General features: G+C 40.3%; 3 protein-coding genes across 3 annotated transcripts; 1 reads left to right on the top strand and 2 right to left on the bottom strand.

Moving 5' to 3' along the window:
• Nucleotides 1-1,892: 1,892 nt before the first annotated feature.
• On the bottom strand, nucleotides 1,893-6,068 carry LOC147147212 (uncharacterized). The gene is made up of 2 exons (XM_086030402.1): nucleotides 5,769-6,068; nucleotides 1,893-5,219 (listed from the first exon to the last, which is right to left on the bottom strand). The coding sequence occupies exons 1-2, from the start codon at nucleotides 5,959-5,961 to the stop codon at nucleotides 4,378-4,380; spliced, it is 1,035 nt and encodes a 344-aa protein (XP_085886528.1). The 5' UTR covers nucleotides 5,962-6,068; the 3' UTR covers nucleotides 1,893-4,377.
• Nucleotides 6,069-6,290: 222 nt separating this feature from the next.
• cenatac (centrosomal AT-AC splicing factor) lies at nucleotides 6,291-10,529 on the top strand. Its single transcript, XM_086031493.1, has 11 exons — nucleotides 6,291-6,542; nucleotides 7,413-7,579; nucleotides 7,768-7,866; nucleotides 7,963-8,029; nucleotides 8,486-8,548; nucleotides 8,851-8,918; nucleotides 9,004-9,106; nucleotides 9,177-9,207; nucleotides 9,688-9,792; nucleotides 9,965-10,097; nucleotides 10,186-10,529. Exons 1-11 carry the CDS (start codon nucleotides 6,426-6,428, stop codon nucleotides 10,286-10,288), a joined length of 1,056 nt encoding a protein of 351 aa, XP_085887619.1. The 5' UTR covers nucleotides 6,291-6,425; the 3' UTR covers nucleotides 10,289-10,529.
• Nucleotides 10,530-11,640: 1,111 nt separating this feature from the next.
• On the bottom strand, nucleotides 11,641-14,049 carry LOC147147214 (uncharacterized). The gene is made up of 3 exons (XM_086031492.1): nucleotides 13,788-14,049; nucleotides 13,564-13,695; nucleotides 11,641-12,555 (listed from the first exon to the last, which is right to left on the bottom strand). The coding sequence occupies exons 1-3, from the start codon at nucleotides 13,957-13,959 to the stop codon at nucleotides 11,747-11,749; spliced, it is 1,113 nt and encodes a 370-aa protein (XP_085887618.1). The 5' UTR covers nucleotides 13,960-14,049; the 3' UTR covers nucleotides 11,641-11,746.
• Nucleotides 14,050-14,398: the final 349 nt, after the last annotated feature.

The raw sequence follows: 14,398 nt of genomic DNA on the forward strand, positions 1-14,398 counted from the left end.
ACTGATGTGACATTACACAATAAGCAAACAAATAAGCACAGCACCTCACACATGACTCACCTTTTGGGATTTACACACAATAACAAGTTTTTGTAAAATACCCTCCAAAAAAACTGTGAATACACGAGAGTTTTAGCAAATAACAGGAGTGTTAAAAAAAAAAAAATCAATCTGCAAATGCTGATATGCATGGGATCACTGTATTTAAAAAAAAAAAAACTTTTCTACAATATTCTAATTTATTGACATGCACTCATAGAAATTTGGGGAAATTTATAAAGTTTGATCTATTATGGTGAGCTGTAGCTGAGTGGTCAATTTTTGAGCCTGATGGCATATTGGATCCGCAATCTTTAATGCCACCGTTGACATATCATCGTAAGTCATTTCACTTGGTCACTGTACATTATGCTTTTGCATAGAGTTGCACAACTTTAACTTGCAAGCACAGTATTGTTGACAATCTTAATGCCAAACCGTGTCAACAAGCAGAGTGCAGATCAGAGCAAGACGTGGGGACCGGTGGGTCCGCTCACTTGCTGGGGACCACAACCTCAGATATTCATGTCAGCGGTGTCACTGTGCATCTTTAAACTCACATAATGAACTGTGCTACTTCTCAATTGCAACATCTTTAGTGTCGTGATCTCTCTGACATGCCCAGTGGGGCACTTGAGTCAGAGGACTTCCTGGTGAGGTCCCTGTTTTTTGTTTACATCTCCGCATGGCAACAATTAATGCAAATTAGCAGTTGAAAATGATACAAAACATACAGACATTATTATTTTGATAGAAATTATTTTTTTCCACACTAAAACTTCTGCCTCATTATTGATAAACACTTGGCTCAACTTCACCACTGTATTTTAATGTTGGACATTATGGTGGTACCTGGAGTGATGTACATTTTTAGGTGGTAGTTTGTGTAAAAAGTTGTTGCATTAGATTGTGTATGGAGGTAAATTTACCTCCATAATAGTCATGACTCGTAGCTAATATGGCAAAATGACGTACACATTCATGAAACCAACCGCAGTTCAGTCAAATAACACCTCGGCCCACTAAATCACACACGTTAAAACAAATTAGACACTATAGCAGAAGGGGAAAAAAGTAAGACAAAGAACGAATCAATGAGGGACAACGTGAGTAGCACATACATGTTGCCGAGCAGACAAAATGGCAGCAACACAAATCATTATGCTACCATAAATTCTTACCTTGCAGCAGAACACAGACCCTTACACACGACGTCATTCATCGATGACCACAGCATCATTATGTCATAAATTTAACGTCAGTCTTTTGGTGACCATTTAAACGTGTTTACTATTAAATGTTACACTTTTAGCCTGGCACGCAGTGGACCGTAAACTAAATTTCCCGCCCAAAATCATAGTTGAAAGGTGGCGTGAAACGAAAGGGCGTCTGGACCAATTACAGCGCGAGGTTTAATCACGTGACTAAATAGTGACAACCGTTTTTCAAATGAAACAGAATCGAGCAGATTTTATTCAAATGTTATGAAGATTGATTTTTAAAACGACTTTTTAATTTCATGTTCAGTAACATAAGAAAACCTCGACACAGAAATGTCTGTAACTCTTTTAAAATCCACTAGATGGCGACATTTATTCTGATGTAATCTAAATTTGAAACAGGAGCGGGTGAACCGTCAAGAGCTATGCTTTTATAATTATTGACTTAAATGTTCCTAAAATAGTAATATACCTTTACTACTTTAACATCTGATAAACGTCACTCCTCCAGCCACACGCAATCTCTAGGACAGTATTTCAAAATCTAAACGTACTTAATTTAAGATAAATACAACTGAGCTGTATGCACAGTAATTCTTTCATGAACCACAACGGTGAGCCAGAACAAGAAAGTACTATTTAGGTTCCGCATTTATTGGTTCCAACTTCAACTTTTACTTCAGTTACTGGTTTTAACTGAATTCTTTTTGTTCATTACATAATACAACCATGTCACTGATAGTGTAGTGGTACATGCGCTCGAGTAGTATGCGGGCAGTGTGGAATCTATTCCCACTCAGTGATGCTGTCTGTGTGTGTGTGCCCTGCTAATACGGTTGCGTCAGGAAGGGCATCCGGCGTAAAATGCTTTGCTAAATCAACGATGCGAATCGAGTGTGCACTTGTTCGCTGTGGCGACCCCAGAGGAAAAGCCGAAAGGACAACAACAAAATTCCAATCCACTATTACAGAGAGGATCCAGAGGCCTACTGGCTTGGTGACTTGCAACATAAAATCTGAAAGGTTTTACAAAAATTAATCAATTAAAATTTCAATTTAAAAAAATCACTGAGGTAGTTTATTTGAACAGAAATTAATTCATTTTACAGATACATGAACCAAAAAGAATCATAACTGTAGTTTCTTCAGATTTCAATATTTTCAACGTTCAACTATTTACAGATATGTACCGTAGCTTATCTCAGCTGGTGAAAATGTGCTCAAAGGCTTGTCTCAATGATGACAATAAATACATAAATTCATCCAACCATGCATTTTTGATAGCGCATGTCCTCATTAGGGTCACGGGTTAGCTGTAGCTATCATAGCGAGACAAGTTATCCATCAAGAAAAATATGATTAGACAAAAAGTGTTAACTTTCTCATGCTTTAGCCACAAGCACAGTCTATAAACAAACAGTGCAGCTCAGTTTGTCTCGCGTACATCATGGCCAGAAGCTCAAACTTCTTAACTCTTTTGAAACGACAACACGTGAATGTCGATACCAATGCAGGAAAGGGAAAGAAAAGTGTTACAAAAACAATTTCCAGTGGCATTTAAACAGCCTTTCATGTGAACGTAACGTTATTCGGATGCCATTATTATTGTTTTATAACATAAATCACCCTGCTAAAAGAGTTTGTGTTGCACTTGTCTCCAGCCTTCAATTACTACAAAAAAGACAAACTGATGTTTCACTTACCTTAAAACAAAAGCAGTTTCTTTCATTTGCAATGTAAATAAATCCGTCCCTGTTTACACAAATAATAATAAATACCGAACTGAGACTTTTGGAGTCTTCGATTAATCTAACATGCACATTTTGGGAATGTGGGCGGGAAGCCTGATGACCAGAAGAGCAATAAGAAAACATGCAATTGTCACACAGGAAAGCCAGGGCTGAGATCTGAACCCAGAAATATGACCGCGCCATGCTGCCCTTAAAATAAATACATAACAGAATACATACTTTCTGGATTATTGCATTTGGGATGCCAGAAAATGCCTTAGAAAGTCACTCAAAGAATCCCCTGCAAATTGGCAGTTGACTACTCACAACTTCACCTACTGACGTTTTTTTGTTTTTTTTTCCTGCTGCTATTTGCTGGTTTTGGCCTGTTTCTGAAATGTTCTAAGACACTACAAGATGGCATCAAAGGCCTATCTTAATAGGAAAGTAACACAGTAACAGCTCCAAGTACGTTGAAGTAATACATCTCCACTGAGAGACAACCTTTGCATGTCGGGAAGGAGCTAAGTTTAGCCTGGGTCGGGTACGGAGAGTGCTGCATTTGTTTCCTGAATCAAAGAAAGGATTTCACATTTTTAAAAGAGCACCACTCATCACTCTTTGACAAACTCAAAGATACCGTTAAAGTGAAAGTCAAGTCAAAAATTGTGTTTGCTTGCACCCCTCACCAATTACCAATTACAACATATTACTGCAAAGAAAACTTTTGACTAGACTTCTTTGGTGGAGAAGTAACTTTTACTACATAAACTTGTAGTTGTAGCCAAAATAACAGTTGCAGAAAAGTCGCTAGGAGTCACAAGTGCGGTTACTTGTTGTTCTGCATTTCAAGTGTGAAAATATGGTGCAAAAGTCATTCGTACCTGTAAGGTCAGGGCGCTGAGTGCAACACAGGGCCATTTTAACCCATTAAAACAGCTCATTTGAGGCAGGCGCAGCTTGCCCAAGCTCAATCTCATTGGTTCATTTGTATGATGGTTCGTTTGCCACAACTACAAATGTATTTTCTACATCTACAAGTTTCTCTTGCTACAAATGCAGAAACATTCTTCAACAACTACAGGTTACTTTTGCACAAAACGTACCTCTACAACTGTAAGCTAGTTTGGCTACAACAAGGCATGGGCCATTATTAGATTCTGATGGTGTAATAACCTAGAGCAAAAATAATATATACAAAAATGTCAATAATTTATATTTTAAAGTTGTTTAAAATAAAGGTTGTTTTATCCCTAAAAAGTACAAGATGTGTTTTTTTTACAGTATAGCAACAACTACAGGTTTGTTTTCTACAAGTTACTTTTGCACCAAATTTACCTGCATAAAAATACAGCCAAACACTAAAAGGTCACATGTGTTACAACACTTCAACTGGGCCATACAACGGAGTTCCTCTCCCCGGATGAGTTCACGTACAGCATGTTGTCGCCATGGACTCTGACGATGTGGTTCCTTAGCACCGGCAGGCTACTGAATCCGGTCCCGCACGTGGTGCACGAGTACGGCTTCTCCCCCGTGTGGACTCTCAGATGAACCCTGAGCGAGGAGCTCTGGCAGAATCTCTTCCCGCAGGTTTTGCAGAAATACGGCTTCTCACCCGTGTGGCATCGCATGTGTATCTGCAACCCTTGCATGCGACGGAAAGTCTTGCGACACCTGCCGCAAGAGTACGGCTTCTCCGCCGAGTGGGTGATCATGTGCTGTGCCAGGTAACGCTTGAAGCCGAATCCCTTTCCGCAGACGTCGCAAACGAAAGGCTTGGCTTGGGCATACACGTCCGAGTCGGTGTGGAAGACGCTGCCGTGGAATGGCTGCTCAAAAAGTTGCACCTGGGAGTTGATGGCTGACATGGCGTTTTCCAGGTTGTACGTCCTGTCGTCCTGGTCGTGATGTTCTGTTTTAATACTCCGAGCGGACGTAGAAGCCACGTTGTCGCCTAGGTAATCTTGGTTGTTTACTGGATAATAGCCACGGAAGACGATTTGATTATCGCTGTTCGGTTCCAACGCGTCGAACTCGACGTTTTCCGTCACATCGGTGGCGTCTTTGTCCGCTTCACTTTCATTCTGGTCACAGTTCAAAACCAGAGGCCAGACTGCACAGTTGGAGAAATGCTCCTCTTGTTTCACTTTAATGTGCGAAGGCTCTTTCTGCTCCTGCGCCACACTGGTGATGTTCTCCTGGGTACACAAACCTCCCTCCAGGGACTCTGAGTAACAGAGTAAAGCGTCAGTAAATCTATAACATAACGTCAGTTTAAAATTAGAGGCAGACCGGTCTAGAGATGGGTACTGTTTTTTCTCCCCGGAAAAAAAGGCGAATGACGGACGACGGAATGGTACCCACGCTGCAAACGGATGACGAATAACGGACGCTCAATTTTTAGTAAAATGCCTAGGTCTGGACATTTGACTGTTTTTCAATACTTTGTCCTGTAATATTTGTTTAACTTTACAACTGAGAGAAAAACTGGTAAAAATCCTCCCCCCGCCCGGGGCGGAATTTCTGAATGTTATTGTCTTTGCCTTATATTGTAATGTGTTAATGTGTGTTTAAAAAAAAAACAACAACAACAACAACAATTGACTATTTTTGGAAATATAACCAACCCTCCTTCCATATATTTTCTTTGCATTACACGGTATAGAGTTTATTATACAGTGTACGTGTATGACTCATAGAAATGAATAGCGATGTAGCAGAAAATGTGTGTAAAAATACGAGCAAATTGACTCGTGAATGTAAATGTATTACAAACCTGTCCTTTGTGAATGACCGGCGGGTTTGCAGACGACGTCCAGAAGCCTGCGTTGACGGTCCATCTCTTCTTCGTAGGCGACGATAGTTTTCTCAAAAACACCAAATATTTCTTCAGCGGCGGCAGTCAGTCGCTCGCTGACAAACGTCCTCAAGTGATGGAATTTGGACGTGGTCGACTGCGTCACCGACATGGCAAATGGGACTGTTGTTTAGCCTAACGATGGAGAATTTGAGAATTTAGATGGCTAACGTTTCAGCTGGGCTTTTTTTAACTTCCGGTAGATGTCACACTGCTTGGTTCCGATGGTGCACGTGAGTCACTAAATAATTCCACTTTATATGTTTTATTTTAATATTTGCAATTACCCTCGAAAAATTAAGACTTTTATCTTGGAAAAATGTATACAATTTGTTTCCAATAAAACCCACGACTTTTTTCTCCCTAAAATATACGTCTTAATTATATATTTTTAAAACGTGCTTTTTGTAAATATAAACGTTGTTTCCGGGGGAATCCAGATCGAGACGGTATTTCCCCTTTTGGCAATTAGAACATTTAATTCTTCGTTGGATAGACAAGTGTAATTCAATTGTTTGTTAGAAGCACAAACTAAAGTGTGGTCTCTATATTATATTCCGTTTTTTATTTGCCTAGATGGGCGCCTATTACTGCCCCATCTGTAGACAGACGGCGTTCAATGGGAAAGGACATATCTTCGGGAAACATCACCAAAGCAGACTTAGGCTCGTGTTAATGAAATTCATTGAAAAGGTGAGTAATTAGCCTTGGAGTAGCTAAGGGTTTCAGTTTTATGTAATTTTTTTCACTGTGTGTGTGCGTGTGTTGTTTGGCAGGTGTTTTATGGACGTAAATATCTCATTGGCTTTCTTCTTTAAAATCATTGTAGTACCACCTCAAAAATATTTCAGCCACTATAACATTAGGTAAAGTTTGAACGTTATCACTGAATTGGAAAATAAAAGGCAGTAGCTAAGTATTGTATTAATTAAAACGTGTTGCGCATAAATGATGAATTTGTACCTAAAGAAATGCTTAAAGGGACACTGGGATAATCTCAACATTGGCACTTATATAATAGGTTTGCATGTAAAAATGACATCAGTAATAAAGTTTACGTTCCAAATTGGACGGCGTGTTGTAGGTTGAAAAACTGGGGCCATTCCTCATCCAAATAAATGTCCACGTCTACTTATTCCCACTTCAGTCTCTGTAAATATCCTGACTGGTGTTTAATGTTGATTTAAAAAAATGCTGCTTTATCAATATGCACACACAGTTCGAATAGTTATTTTATGTGCCACTTAAGTGACTCGACACTTTGAGGATAATCTTATAGGGTTACGATTAGTACAGGTGAAAAAGATGCTGGAGTTCCAATTTTGAGGGAATCAACCGTTCAGAGCAACAGAGAGTGTGGAAGACACTTTCAGAGTGCTGGAGTTATAGCAGAAAATGTGAAGGAAAGAGGATGATTCACCGTGGCGATCCCTGATTGGGTTCTCCGAAAGCGATGGAAGTAGAAGATTCGAGTCAAAATATAAACTTATTTTTTATTTATTATTTTTTTTTTTTAAATCGTGTTTTGAAGGTGTTTGTGCAGCTGTTCCTCATGTCTTCCAGGTGAAGGAAGCTCGGCGAACACTTAAAAAACCCGAAGTTGAAAAGTTTGATTGCACTCAACACAAGAAAACCTTCTGGTGTTACTGCTGCGGCCAGGAAGTGGAACGAAATGTTTCTGATGGCAACATGACCGTGTTACATGGAGGATTGTTGGAGCACATGGCCACGTGAGTGACATCTTTTTGTAAAGGTTCAAATATATACAGTATCAAAAATTGTTGTAGGGTATTAGATAGAATAGCTTCTAATTAAGAAGCTATATAATAGTATAATAGTTTTTTCGCCCAGATGCAAATGATTAATATTGTGTAGTAGTAGTGCTGTTGGTTGACCTTTCAAATGGATCTGATTTCAGAGCAGAACACAGAAAGAGTACCCACAAGTTCTGGTGGGACAACAAGGCAGATCCCAAGTTGAAAGACAAAGTCATCATCACACAGGAAGAGACCCAACGGTGAGCCTGGTGAACTTCATGCAACTATGAAGAGATATGTTTGCATACGTCAACAACAAGGTGAAAATAATGTTAAACGTGCTTTTTTTTCTGTAGGTTCAAAGTTGAGGTGGCCAAAGTGTTGGAAACATTTGAGGAGAAGGAGGATGAATTCATTAAACAGGTAATATTACATTTTATTTTATGGTGACTCACTGAGATACACATGAAGCTCAAAGGTTGAATCATTTTACGTGTCCAGCGTGTTGTTGTTTAATTGGTACCAACCGCACAATAAAACCGCTAGTTGCGTGAAATTTTTTTTTTCAGTGTATTCTTGCGCAAGTCACTGGATTTGACATGAACAGCCAATAAGTGGTCCACATGTTCCTCAAGTTTTTCGAACTAAAGGCTGAGTGAACTCTCTTATTTATTCATAGCACACTACAAGAAGGTTTGATTTTAAGCATGTATTATTTTTTAGCTGATTTTGCATAAGTTCAGTTTTGGGCTCACGTCATACTCCTAGACCATGTTTCCTAAGAACCACCCCTTATTTTTATTGACTAATTCTGTATTCTTTCAAGCACCATGTCCAGATTTCACAGTTGCTGTTCCGTTTGTCTTTGTGTGTCTTCAGCAAGCCGAGTTGATCCGGGCCCAGGAGAAACAGCGCCAAGAGTTCCTTGAGTCTCTTCTAGAGGTTTGTTTCCAAGGATGCAGTGGCGGTATCCATAACTGTGGCCTTGACTGTCAACTGTCATAGTTTTCAGATGCATAGCACAGAAGTAGATTGCTGCTAGTCCTAGCTACAAAAAAACTTTGTGAAAAAAAGTGAGGAAATATCAATAATGTTGTTTATATGAGTGGTTTTAAGGTCAAAATCACAGGCCAAAGTACTTACCAAATAGGAGAACAATTGTCCAGTACTTGTTAGTACGAGGAGTGATTAGCGGTGAGACTTCCTCTGTGATCCGCTGTTGGCTTTTCCTGAATCAAAATCAGCATGAAGCAGAGCCAGACTCGTCCAACGGACCGAACGGAACAGAAATGGCAGCAGAGGCCGGTGTCAGGTAACACCGTAACCTCCGATGCATTCAAGTGTCTTTTAACATGAACACGTTTGTGCTCATCCTCTTACCTGGGGGTGCGAAATAGCTTTCAAGGGACGTCATGGGGAGGCCACCAGCAGACGGCGAGCAGCATCGTTGACTCAATGGTCGACGCGCAGCAGCAGGGCCTGACGTTCATTGGTTATCAGGTAGATTGAATGCCTTGAAACCCATCCAACACAAACACAGCATTCACTGGTGTCGTTTTCTCTGTTGTAGGATTCGTCAAACAGCGGAAATGTACACACAGGTACAGTAAGAAGAGAAGCAAGGAACAAAGCAAATATGGTGATACCTCAACTTACAAGTGCCATGAGTCACAGAATATAAAATATATTTTGAATATGGAATATTGGCATTTCTATTCATTTCAAAAGGCTGCTCCATTTAAAGGCACAACACACAATTGTACTGTGGTGTTTTTCTATATGAAAAAATATGAATATGGAACAAGCGCACACCAATTAACTCATTCGCTGCCATACATTTTCAGACAATCTTTTACACTAACATTTGAAGTAGAAAAAAATTCCTGGGTTTGAATGCTTAGACTGTGAAAAGACAAATATGTCAATGGCAGTGAATGAGTTAACATCTAACCTCCTTATTGAAGGTGTAGGACATAACTTTCCGTGTGGTGTCCTTGTTTTATTGGATGTTATAGTATATTTCAGTAACACGCACATACTTATCTTTCTAATACTTACCGCTAACCCTTTTTGCGTTACAGGTGCTGTCCCTCCTTGGCTCCAGGATGATGATCCTCTTGAGGGGACATCTAAGAGCGTAGCACCTCCCATGATTGGACCATCGACACAGGACTTCCTCAGACACAGTAGCATACTTTTTTTTTTTTTTTTACTTGTCGGGAGGAAAACAAAATGTCTTCGGCCTTGATGACATTTATGATGTATTACAGTGCTTGTCAATGGCAGCTCGTAGGAAGGACATTCACAAGTGTTTGCTTTTGTACGCTTGCTAACATCAAATCTGTGTATTTTTCTCAGAGGAGCAAGAGAAATTGAAGAAGCTCCCGCCTAACAGAGTGGGGGCCAACTTTGACCACAGCTCAAACACAGACGCCAACTGGTTGCCCTCTTTTGGTCGTGTGTGGAACAGCGGCAGACGCTGGCAGTCCAGGTTAGATTTCAGCACCTGGCTCTTCATCCAGTGACTAACTTCACTATCTCCTCTAAAGTGTGGGGTGGACGCTTTTCTTTTTGAACAGGCACCAGTTCAGACAGGAGGAAGGCCAGAAGAACAAAGTGAAGAGGAGGATGAAGCAAGGTTCGGAAGGGTCCAAGAAAGTAAAGATGGCAGCAGATGACTAATACCAACACTTCAAACTAAGTTCATAGACTGACAGAGATGGTTGCTATGCCCAATGTGTGCTGGCCAAATTCCCACAGGAATAATAGTCGTGCTGCACCAAAAGGGGTCCTCGGATCATGACAAGAGTTACCGTTTCTATTCCGTAAGCAGTAGTAAAATCCTAATTACAGTGAAAATATGTATGGAAAACACTCCTAGGCTATAACTAAAAACGAATAAAATCAGTAAATACAGCGGGAACTGAATGTGCCATCTTGTGCCACGTGACACCTGCTTCTACCGCCGCACAAACTAAATTTGTCCAAAAAAAAGTTATTTATTTGGGCCTACAACAGTAATTAATGTTGGAACAAGAGGTAGCACAACAAACCAAGCTCGTAGTTTGTGTCAAATCGATTTGCTGAGTTGTTCTTACAGCTTTCAGTTGGGGTTGAACACAAGGTTATGGAAAGGGGAAAATATTTCTTTGTTGTGAAATGTGGGAAAGCCAACTTTCGGAAACTATAATTTCTTTGTTGTGACGTGGAAAGCCAACTTTCAAAGAAGCAAAACTTAAAATATTTAATTGCCCAATTTGAAATTTCATCAAAGTTTGTTGCCATGGAATTTTGACTTTATTTAACTTTTTTTTTTAATTCCAATTTATTATACGTCGTTCATAAGTTCCAAACCTTGTATGTTGGTCTTCAAGACCCTTCACTGTGTGTTGAAAACTGCATAGCTTCACCATACTAGTTTTTAAATGATTAATCACAGACTCCTACATTGACAGTAGCCCTGTGGCCCAACCAGGACCAGTACAAGTTTTATAAATATGAAATCAACACGATTATTTTACCACACTGTGGACATTTTTTTCCATGTCATATTAAATCATTCCAAAAGGAAGGGCTTGTGCAAGATAAAAAGCTTGAAAATATCAAATGCTAGATTTTATACTGGGGGGGATGACAGATATAATCCTCTCGCCATAAGGCAAGATCTGGCATGGAACTCCAAACTGAAGGAATGGGTTAAATTGTGATACCAGGACGCCGATGTTAGTGAAAGTTTAGTCGGACTTGCTTCTTTCCAGATAAATAACGGTCACCGTTTGAGCGGCTGAGCCAAATCACATTCAATAGACACATATGGATCAGTTCAAATGGGGGAGGGCGCTCATATCCCTCCAACACCATGCACTGACCCAATCTGACATTACAGTCCGTGCTACCTGTCGCTGCGAGAGTCAACCGCGGCAACATTACATATATATATATATAATAATATAATATATACAAATTTGACAAGAGGGCCCATGGGTTTACAAAACCCACCAACTCTACATCAGCTACGCCCAGTGCCCCCCATGTATCGAGATACGTCTTTTATTGGAGAGATGCACACCCCTTAATGAACCATAAAAAGTGTACACTTCAATTCTTTTCAATTGAGCAAACTCCGAAGGAGAGCAAGTCTCAAGTGTCCAAGCACGCGGCTTCCTCAAGGGAACTCTCCACTGCGTGCACCCTCCTCCTATGGATGCTCAAGTTACTGTTGGCCCGGAACCTTCTCCCGCAGACGTCGCACACGTACGGCTTCTCTCCCGTATGCACCATGACGTGCCTTTTCAGCACCGACAGGTCACTGAAACCTCTGCCACACGTGTTGCAGAGGAACGGCTTCTCCCCGGTGTGGACCATGACGTGTCTCTTGAGGATAGACAGCTGTGTGAATCTCTTACCGCACGTGTTGCAGGGGTACGGCTTCTCGCCCGTGTGCGTTCTGGCGTGCGTAATGACTTCGTGCGTGTTCCTGAAATGCTTCCCGCACGTTTTGCAAGCGTATGGCTTCTCGTCCGTGTGGATCATTAGGTGTCTTTTCAGGTTGGACGTCTGGTTAAATCCCTTGCCGCACGTCTTGCAGGAGTAGGGCTTCACTCCCGTGTGGGTCATCATGTGTCTTTTTAGCTTGCACCTGAAATCAAACGCTTTCCCACAATAGTCACATCGGAAAGACTTTCTGTTCGTCTCATTGTGTACGTTCACGTTCTCCGACGGACTGTCAATGGGACTCGAGTACAGGACGGCATCCCCTCTCTTGTAACGGTCATCAACAACAGGAATGGATAAGAAAGTATTCATTTCTTCTCCCTCATGACTGGGGCCGGGTTCCTCTTTAATTTGAGGAGGTTCTGGCTCCTCTTGGTCCATAAAAGGATTTTGCTCCTGCCAAAAAAGCTGCTGGTCACCAAGAAGCTCTGGCTCTTTGTCGACGTGTTGGATTTCTGTATATCACACAAAGACCAAGAAGAGAGGGTTATTAGTGTATTGTGTTGTGAAGGGGTGGAAGCTTTCCAGTAAACTGAGAGCTCATGGGAACGAGGGTAATACAGTGGAAGATATTGTATTCAAACGCAAATGAAACACTTACATTTTGTCTTGTCATAAGCAGCTATCTCCATATCTACTAGTGGTTTATGTCGTTGTAGATATGAAAAAAAGCACTTGACACTCTTGATCAATGATCATAGTATACTACAGAAAAAAAATGGAGTGATATGGTATAAGAGGATTGGCACAAATGGATGCAGTTACTTGGATAACCGTTATCAATATATGCAGTTTAATACAAAAGCTATTTAAGGTGACTTACGGGGTACCTCAAGGGTCTATGATTGGGCTTAAATTATTAATATTGTATATTAATTTTGCGCTATATTTTTTTTTGGATGCTAATACTACTCTCTACTGTGCTGGCAAAAACTTTGAACAGCTTCTCAATACTGTGGAAGGTAACTGAATACACTGAAAAATTAGTTTGATGTCCACAAATTATAGCTAAATTTGAACAAAAGGTTTGGGTTTTTTTAGGGGAGAGGGGGCACTAAACAAAACAAGTTAAAATCACTCATCATCAATCAGAGTACACAATTTCTTATGCTAAGCTTTGTTGGAAGACACAAATGTTAAAACCAAAATGTTAAAGGTTATAGCAATTGTTTGTAAACTAAGGATATGTCCTGAACAAAATAGTTATATATAATTCATTGCATGCTATTACTTTCATACATGACATATGGTATTGAGATTTGTGGCAATACATAAAGAAACTTTAATTGCCAGCAGTTGAAGCGAATGCCACAACCATGTAATGTACTTTCTACTAGTCAATCAATGAAGAAAGGTAAAGAGGATGAAGAAAAGTATTTATGACTTCATGGTATGTAAATCATCGATTTTCCTTTGTTAAAGTCACCGGTGGGCTTGACAGAGCCCGTTTTTGTTTTACACACCTAAATGTGATTCATGCCTGGAGACCCGATCCAGTTGAGGTTCTGGTTCTCCTTGGTCCACACAAAGGTCCTCTTCTTGCTTATAAAGCTGCTGCTCGGTGCAAATCTGCTCATTGTCATCATGTTGGACCTCTGAAGGCACAGATAGCAGTGGAGTTGAAAACAGATCAATAAAGTCTCCTCCTTGTCAGTGAGGGTAACGTGAATGATAGGGTTTGACGCACCTATCCTGTGTAACTTGATTTGAGGGCTTCTGAGGATGTCCACCATTCGACGCTGACGCTGAAGCTCCTCCTGGTACTCGACGATGGTTCTTTCGAAGACGCCAAATATTTCCTCAGCGGCAGCAGTGAGTCGCTCGTTAACAAAGTGCTTTAAATACTGAACGGATGCCATCGTTGCTTATATACTTTGAGCGGACGCCGGGCTACAGAGTCGATGATGTACGTTGTTTATTTCCGCTGGGTGTCACACTTAAGTACTTCCGTTATTGTGGGGATTGGTTCCGGTTTCGATTTGCAACAAACTCCATGACAATTCATGTGTGTTCTAAATTTCCTGATATTTCATAAAAATGTGTATCAAAAATCGTGATAATAATTGCATGTGCCTGTTTATTTCCGTGACAATGCTATTTTAAAATACATTTTAACATAGACAAATTACAAATCATTCCAGGACATTTGGGCACTATCATTTTTGGAAAATGTTCTTGTCCATATTATTGTTTTTAAGAAAAATACGTACTACCCAGTAGGCCTATACAATTTTATTCTTCCAGCTCAACCATCACATTTTATTTGTCACATAATATATGTTAATGATGGAAAACTTG

This window comes from Filicampus tigris, chromosome 5, assembly GCF_054856515.1.
Source record: "Filicampus tigris isolate MCC_2025a chromosome 5, RoL_Ftig_1.0, whole genome shotgun sequence".
NCBI classification, from domain to species: domain Eukaryota; kingdom Metazoa; phylum Chordata; class Actinopteri; order Syngnathiformes; family Syngnathidae; genus Filicampus; species Filicampus tigris.